At 37.5% G+C, this 8711-nt stretch overlaps 1 protein-coding gene across 1 annotated transcript; it reads right to left on the bottom strand.

Moving 5' to 3' along the window:
- Positions 1–2453: 2453 nt before the first annotated feature.
- Positions 2454–8480, bottom strand: LOC116182056. Its single transcript, XM_031502546.1, has 4 exons — positions 8174–8480; positions 7857–7989; positions 7630–7804; positions 2454–4037 (listed from the first exon to the last, which is right to left on the bottom strand). The coding sequence occupies exons 2-4, from the start codon at positions 7953–7955 to the stop codon at positions 3826–3828; spliced, it is 486 nt and encodes a 161-aa protein (XP_031358406.1). The 5' UTR covers positions 7956–7989; positions 8174–8480; the 3' UTR covers positions 2454–3825.
- Positions 8481–8711: the final 231 nt, after the last annotated feature.

The following is an 8711-nucleotide window of genomic DNA, read 5'->3' as shown; positions in this document are numbered from 1 at the left end:
ATTGAGTGAAGAATAAGGTCCTTAAAAGAGTTCTGTTAAAGAGCATTGAATGAAGTGTAAAGGCTTGAAGAATCATAAAGAAGTTTAAGGGGTATTAAAGCGTCTTGAAGCTATTTTGAATACCTAATTCAAAACAACCCTAAAAGATGCTGAAGCGTTTTAAACATTTTTATGAAAGGCCTAGCAAAATCTTGAAGGGTTTGAATTATTAAGATTTTTTAAAATCCATGTGATTGTAGAAGGATTCTTAAAGGCTCCTGACAGTTTGATGTGCAGTGACCTGAAGAAGACATGAGCCTTGACTAGTCATAAAAAATGAAATGAAAGCTCTTTTTGGGGCTCAATCATTCTGAAAAGTATTTTAAAAGGCTTAAAAAGACTAATTAAAGAGTGTTGAAAGGTCCTAAAAAGAATAAAGGATCATAGTGCCCTGAATAGTTCTGAAAATCTAACGGTATAGTAGATATATCTACTGTGAAGGTACTAAAACTCATGAAGAATCTTCAAGGCTCTTATTGAACTTTAAACATTATTGAAGGTGAATTTCAATATAATAATATTCAATTATGATGTTTAGTTTCTTTTTTTCTACTGTAGTTATTTCATGTTCGTGCTAATAAAGAAATTATTATTATTATTATTCCGATTCTGATCATTCAGAAGCTGATTTTTTCGATACATGTGTTTTCGCGTCTGGTGGCAATCATTCCAGTGGGGGTCTCGCACGTCACTTTTTGTGACGAAAGGCTGCGTCAGGTAAGGGAAATGGCCTCACCAGAACAGCGGGACTCAGTGAAGAAAGAAACTATAAATACAGCACATACTTATAAATTTCCAACGGGCCATTATGATCTACAGGCCAGGTGGCAATCGCCACCCGCCCCCCCGGGCCAGTGCGCCCCTGGTTATACACTGCCTTTTTTTGAGCCCCGAAAAAAAATTTCTCAGACCGACCCGGAAAAACATTTTTTTTATAGAATGTGGCCTGTAGAATCCACAATTTCAAACAGTTCCAAGATTGGGCCACTAGTTCAAAAGTTACAGCCCTTTGAATTTTTTTTCGAAGTTGGTTTCTAGTCTATAACTTTTGATTGAGAAGCCTGATCGAAAAAGTACGAATTGTTTTGGATTCTACGCAGCAAAATTAATAAGAAAAAGTGTTTTCCCGAGAAATGTTGGTGTAGTCGAATTTTTGTAAAAAAGGAAGGTTATACACAGGGGCGGACTGGGTACTTACAGGCCATTAAAGTATTAGTGTAGTAATGAAGGCGCCAGGGGGGTAGATCTGAGGTGCACCACAAAAACGTTTTAAAGTACTCCTTTCTCGAAAATCAATTACCATACAGTTTTTTTGCAATGGGTCTTTGGTGTGTCTGTATGGCCTGGTCGGGCTCTCCTATGAATAGAATAAGGGATTGGGGAAGAGGCGAGACCGTAAAAAGATCTGACCCTATTCAAGATAACTTTGAACAGACTTTTACTACCTACTAAATCGCATCATCATTGATTCTCTGCATCCTACAGGTTCTAGGGATCTTCCTCTGCTATGTTCAAACTTGTCCTTACCTCTTTATTGCTGCGTACCCTCCTCTCTCTTTCATTCACATTATCTTCACAAACTCCTAGTTCTATTCCAGTATTCTTCTGCCATTTCCACAGCATACATATGAAAAAGAGTTGGAGAAACACAACACTGCTCTGCCCATAGCAAACCATTCAGTTATCCTCTCCCCAATCCTTGTGTCTCATATAAAGATTATTGAGAAGCTGCCTATCTCCCTTCTGTTTCATTTTACACATCTGCAAATGTTATGACAACTGACAAGGTACCTTGTACTTGTATTTCCTATACCTATGCTTGTACCCATTCCTCGATTCTTCTTGCCAATCTCCTGTTTTAACACCTGTAACAGTATTGGTGCAACATGCACAACCAAGCTAAAGGTTCTGCACTCTAAAATTTCTTAATGCCATTTTTCTTTACCAGCAGTATCACATTGCTCTCATAAACTCCCTGGGTCAATCCTTCTGTCAGCTTTTTCAACGCTTCTTCTTGTGAGATCCACTGGAATACCACAGACACCTGCAATCTTGCCTTCATTTCCCCACTCTATCCTCTTTCCAACTCAATACGACCTTTAGGACAGATTTAACCATTTCATTGCTTATCACTTCTGTTCTATTCTTTCTTCTCCAATTTGTAAGCACCTGATAACAGCGGTTTCATGTATTGGACAAGACACCACAAATCCCAAAAATAATGGGCCTGTCTTACTTACGTTAAAAACGGCAGTATTAAGGTGGGTACATTTGATTGCATATTCCTAAAATTTCAAATAATTGAAAAACTGTTAGCAAATTAATTAAAATTAATAAAAATCCCAAGTTAATATTAGTGTATTAAAATGGTACAATGCAAGAGAAAGTAAAATGTAGACAGGAAAAGGTAGATATGATAAAAAGGCAGCACTTTTTATTCTACCAAAATAATGGCAAATAATTACATTTATATCAAATGATCAATTGATTCCTAAAGAATAACATTACAAAGCTAAGACTAGTTAGTTGATATTTTTGCAATAGACAATTTTACGTTTTGTTAGTGAGCGATTCGTCTGTATTTTCCGTTACATATGTAATCTTATTGCTTTCCGTTGTGCAAATACTGTCATTTTAAAAGCCTACAAAAGGTAATTAAAAAAAATACATCGACGTAAAAGTTTGCTTCATAAGCAATGGAAACTTATCTAGGTACCATCTTAAGCTATTTCTTGAAAGGTAATTTGTCCTATATATATTTTATACGAAGATAACACAGGCATTTCGTACTATATTTTCCAAAATAGTAACTGCACAACATGTTTATAAAAACTGGTCAAGACTGTTACATTTTTGTCTCTATAGTAATTTTCTACGCTACTGACTTCTGTTTTCTGAATTGATACCGATTGTTTAACAAATTTATATACCCTATAAATAGGTGTCTCACAATTAAATAATAAAATATGTAAATCACAGATAATTCTCAAAATAATTTAAGGTTACACAAAACCTATCTACACACATCACACAGTCTCATCCTTAATATATAATACAATAATTATTTAAGTAGAAAGTTATTTAACAAAAACAGTTTGCTTTATCTACTCATAAAGCAGAACCTAATTAATGGAAAGACACGATACTTTTTTTTTAAAACACACCGATTGCGAGAGAATGCTTCAATTCTCCCAGCCACTTATAGCACCTAAAGATTGTATAAGGTCTAAACATCAAATAACTGACAACTAAGCTTAAAATTTTTAAATATCTTCAGTTAACGAGAGAATTTGGAAGCAGTTATTCGCGTAACCGGAACTTGGCAACTGTTATAAATTAAAAAATAACTAAACCTAATACATACAGTCTTCTTAAACTATCGTAACAGCTATATACATGGCATGGGGTTTTAACTTAAATAATCTTAGCGTTCAACAATTTCCCTTTAACGCATCTTAAATTTTAATACCTACTACAAAAAATAAATTACTTATCAACAGCCAATTTTTAAGGTGACCCTCATTAACACGATGTTAATCCAAATTTTCGTTTTCTAATCGAGTTCCTTAGCACCTTTTCGCATTTATACAATTTATTGTCCTAACTATAAATAAGTTCTCCCTCTCGAAAATGGCCAGATACCATTCTTATAAATGCAAAATGCAGTTTATTCGAATAGCATCTGACGCGGGTAAAATAGAGAAAAGTTAAACTCACTAATACTCTTGTCCAACCATGTCGACATGGCACAAATCATGAGGAAACGTTTTCACATTGATATGAGAGTTAATATCTCGTTAGGGAGACGACTAATGAAATTGCGTAGGCGGTCAACGTGAAATCGCAATACCGTTTGCTACCCGAGTTTTCGTTAATGTCGTTCCTTGGCACTTCGGCTGGTTCCTGTGGGGTGGCGTGTTGCGGGTCGTGTTTTCGACCGGTTCCGCTACCGTTGTAGTTGACAACGCGCGTTTGTCCTCCGCCGCTATTGACCGGATCTGCACGAAAAAAATTGTTATCAAGTAAAATTCCCATTGTTCATTTTAAAAGGGAGTCCCCTTAAATGCCTTCTAGTCTCCTTCTACGGCATTATCTAGGCTTGCAAAGCGAATAGGAGTATCTCAAAAGCTATAAATAGTTTATTGAGTTCCATTCAAGCCATTTAAGAGGCTCTCCGTTATATGCACTATAAAAATTTTGAAAAGCTGAAAAGCACATGAAAGATTTTATAGGCCTTTTGTCTGCTTTTCGGGGCATATTCTGCCGTCCTCTCAAAACTTTTATAGGCACCCTATTATACAGTGTTTCCAAAGTGATGTTAAAATCAAAATGGGCCCTTGTGCTTCCAGAGAGTTTGAAAAAGTGCACATTTAACGAAAGGGATGACACAACAAGTATAAATTGTGCACAACTTTTGTGCGCATGCATTTTTTTAAACCGAAAGTAGTAGCATGTTACCGACGTTTACTTTCTTGGTAGATGATAGATGGGGTGGAGACTCTTTACACATAAACACTTAAAAGCTGCCTGGAATACATTCAAAATCCTCCGACACTCCATTCTGCAGATGTTTGAACTGAAAGCTTTGACATCACCAATAGATATATTTCTTCCAGACGTCCCAATCGCCCTTTTGTGAGTACCTCTTCTGACAATTTGTTCTGGAGGAAATATATTCAATCATGATAAGGGGCCGAGGAGGAGCTATGGTTGGTAGAAATGAATTCCTTTCATTGAGACCGATAAAACCAGTTGCCCCCAGGCCTCGTCACCCACTGATCTCGAAAGAGAGTCGTGTGGGGAAGTTTGTACACATCAATTTATTTCGATGAGACCTTTCATCAGAATGCTGTCTGGCACACCTTCAACATATACACGGTGTCCATTTTTCCCGAGAAATTTTGGTGCAGTCAATTTTTGGTAAAAAAGGAAGGTTATACACTGCCTTTTTTTGAACCCCGAAATAAAAATTGTCTCAGATCGACAGGGGAAAAACGTTTTCTTATAGAATGTGGCCTGTAGAATCCGTAATTTCAAACAGTTCCAAGATTGGGCTACTAGTTCAAAAGTTACAGCCCTTTGAATTTTTTTTCGAAATTGGTTTCTAATCTATAACTTTTGATTGACAAGTCTGATCGAAAAAGTACGAATTGATTTGGATTCTACGCACCCAAATTAATAAGAAAAAGTGTTTTCCCGAGAAATTTTGGTGTAGTTGAATTTTGGTAAAAAAGGAAGGTTATACACAGGGGCGGACTGGGTACTTACGGGGCCATTAAAGTATTAGTGTAGTAATGAAGGTGGCGAGGGGGGGGGGTTAGCTCTGAGGTGCACCACAAAAACATTTTAAAGTACTCCTTTCTCGAAAATCAATTACCATACAGTTTTTTTTTAAATTGCAGCTGATAATTAAAAGTAACAAAATATACAATCCACACGAGGTGCGTCGCCTATCATTGTATTTCAGCACTTTCATGCTACGACAAAAAATGATAAATTCATTGTAAAACACTTCAATTAAAACAGAATTTTTTAACAACCTAACATCAACCCCAATTAGAGAAACGTGCTAATAATTTATTAATAGTGCAAGAAACTAAATACAGCACATACTTATAAATTTCCAACGGGCCATTATGATCTACAGGCTAGGTGGCAATCGCCACCCGCCCCCCCGTGCCAGTCCGCCCCTGTCGGTACCTCCATTTCCTGAGGACATTTCTAACCGATTTTATTGACAATAACGTTCCTCTTCATCGTTTGAACTTGATATGGTTCCAGCAAGATGGCGCACCGCCCCATAATGCTAGGAGGGTTGGGGAATGTTTATCGGAATTGTTCCCCAATCATGTTATTGCTAATAATGGCGACGTGCGCTGGCCGGCGCGGTCACCTGATCTGTCTCCCTTGGAATATTTTTTGTGGGGAACAATGAAAAATTAAATTTACAAAACATTGCCAGCCGACCTTGATGAACTTCGTTATAGAATTGTGAGCACTCTCAGGCACAAGATTAGAAGAAGGGATGTGTCAAGAGCCATAGCAAATCTTAGGAAGAGAGTGGCACTGTGCTCAGAATGAGGAGGCGGGCAATTTGAACACATGTTATGTATTTTGTTCTAATTTTAATTATAATTTTCTTGCAAAGCGAAGGTTCAATTCTGTTCAGATGAAAATCGAATTTCTACTTCTCTGACAACGCTGCAACCAGACAGATGGATCAAACTGTCAAACATTTGTTCACAACAAATGAACGTTTTTTTTCCAAAGCACTCTTCTCAAAAAATTAAAAATTGTATTTTTAGGAAAAATATGATACTGAACCACCATGTGTGATATATCGTTGTAAAGAGAAAAAAAGACGTTATCTCAAAATGTGAAAATTCAAAATGGCGCCCATAAGAAAAACTAAAGTTTCCACGTGTTTCTCCGTCATCTTGAAAGTTATTAAAAACAGGATGCCATATTTGAAACCTCCATTAAAAGTGTCCGAATAATGTGTTAATTAGAAATGTCTACTACGATTAGTTTATCATAAAAAAATTTAAAAAAAAATCAGAAATTTTCGATTTTTTGCGATTTTCAGATTCTTATTCGGCACGAAAATTGGCAACTTTGCCCCCATTTAACTAACTTTCTATCTCTTAAGATAAGTGAGATCCCCATAGTGGCACTCGAAAAATGGACACCGTGTAGGTTACCTATTGCAAAAAATTCCAGGACTCTAAAAGTAATTCAAAACGGTAGAAGTGGGTCCGGATGGACAAAATGCAAACAATAGCGCTTTTTTTAATTCCTAAAAAAATGCGCTAAAAATACGCACCCCTTTCAATGGGTCTCACCTTAAACTTCATTCAAGATTTGCAGTTTTTCGGTGAGACCTTAAAAAACAAAGATACGAAGAATCGCACATGATTTTCAGGAGGAGAATTTTTGCCATTCAAGTCGAATTGGGAAACCACGGAAACTCTTTTCATTCTCGAGTTAGACGAGGAACAGAGTACAGAGAGACAAAACCGTCACATAAGGTGCATTTATTTTCTTTCCAAAATTCCCCTAAAAAAGCATTTGCACTTCTCAACAAAATATTCCGCATTTAACACCAGTAAACACCTTATCGAAAAAGGTAGTCTTCGCAATGGGTTTAGGCAAGCAGTTCCCCAGAAGAGAGTCTGACAGTTTACAAAAATTGAAGGATTTTAAAATATCTAAATTTTTATTTATCACGCAATTTGCAAAAATTGTTCAGAGGTTTTTCCTTAGAACGATGATGGACATAGGAGGAGCCCTACACATCACAGAGAGTTCCTTAGAACCAATACGCCTTTGCCAGCTTGACCTCGCGCCACGCTTCACTCGTTAGAAAACCTGCATCCGCGCTCACTCGCCGCGTGCACTTCGGCTACCATTTTGTACATATTGCAAAATATTGTACATTGTCTTAGATCCAGTGGAAAGAAAATTTTCAGAAAAATTAAAATTTACAAGTAAATTGCAAAAGTGGACCAAAAATTTGCAAAACACATAATTTTTGATAACAAAACAAAATTTCGAATAAAATATTTGAAATGTAACCATGGCACAACTTACTGTTGGGCGTAACGATGGGACCATTTCCGGAACCGGAACCGCTTCGTCCATCCGCGTCGTCCGTATCGTCCAAAATGTCGGGACCGCCTCCCGAACCGGACCCGTCGGCGCTATCGCTTTGCATAAAATTATCCGACTCGGGCAGACCGGCTGCTCCCAGCGCCGCGATAATCATCTGGAAATTGTCAAGGGTCAAGGTGGATTAATTGTAATAGCGCGAGTTATACCTGATGAACGTGTCGCAATTTGTCCGCCAAATTTGCTATTCTGGGATCCAAGTGTTGCAAGTCTATGCTGGGCTTTACCTCCGGGTTGTACTTCTGCATGCTAATGCCCGAATCTACGACGGTTTTCGTGTACCTGCAAGTAGATTGTTCAGTATTGACTAGAGAGTATTGGGATCCCCGGCCCCACACGATACCATTTTGGAAAAGTTGAAAAATAATCTAAAATTCACCACTGCTGTATGGCAGGGGTGAGGAGGAGTTATAGAAAAAATGTCATATCTTAGGTTTTTATAATTCATGATTAGTAAGTTACTTACTCTCCAATACGTTCGCCATTCCAACAATGGATATCCTTCGGTTCCGCGTAACTTTCATCTCTGCAAAGGCTATCGGCGAGATTTCCGTAGAAACCTTTACTTTTCGCTATCGACACCAGAAATTGTTGCAGTTGATTGACGGGGGAGGCGGGAAAAATCCTAAAGTTTGACGCGACTCGCTTACTCCCGTTTCCTACAGAGTTCGGCGGGATCGTTGATGTGGCTATTACTCTGGGATCTTCAGTGACTTCTAACAGTTTTGCTGGTCCACACGCACGTTTTACCTGAAATTAAAATTAATCTAAGTATCGCCAATGGGCTAGATGCCATGTTTTCAACTTTTTGAGTCATACAAGTAAAATTGTCTTCACCCACAATGACTTCACATCTATCCAGTGTATTTTACAAACTGATTTTAGATCAATTTTAATCCATAAAATATACAGGGTGGTGACTTGCGTAACGCATCATAGGGATTTCAATGTAAAATTCATAACATGCGATTATTGGCTCCCCAAATTATTTTAGAGCAAAAAGT

The sequence above is a fragment of the Photinus pyralis genome, unplaced genomic scaffold (assembly GCF_008802855.1).
Source record: "Photinus pyralis isolate 1611_PpyrPB1 unplaced genomic scaffold, Ppyr1.3 Ppyr1.4_unclustered_Scaffold335, whole genome shotgun sequence".
NCBI lineage: Eukaryota > Metazoa > Arthropoda > Insecta > Coleoptera > Lampyridae > Photinus > Photinus pyralis.
Note: the sequence above shows the minus strand (reverse complement) of the source record. Positions and strands in the feature narration are given on the sequence as shown.

Coding starts and splice junctions, on each gene's coding strand:
- LOC116182056 (XM_031502546.1), bottom strand. CDS start 7,955: ATGCAGAAGTACAACCCGGAGGTAAAGCCCAGCATAGACTTGCAACAC. Junction 7,805..7,856: donor AATTGCGACACGTTCATCAG/GTATAACTCGCG, acceptor GACAATTTCCAG/ATGATTATCGCGGCGCTGGG. Junction 4,038..7,629: donor TCCCATCGTTACGCCCAACA/GTAAGTTGTGCC, acceptor TTTTTCGTGCAG/ATCCGGTCAATAGCGGCGGA.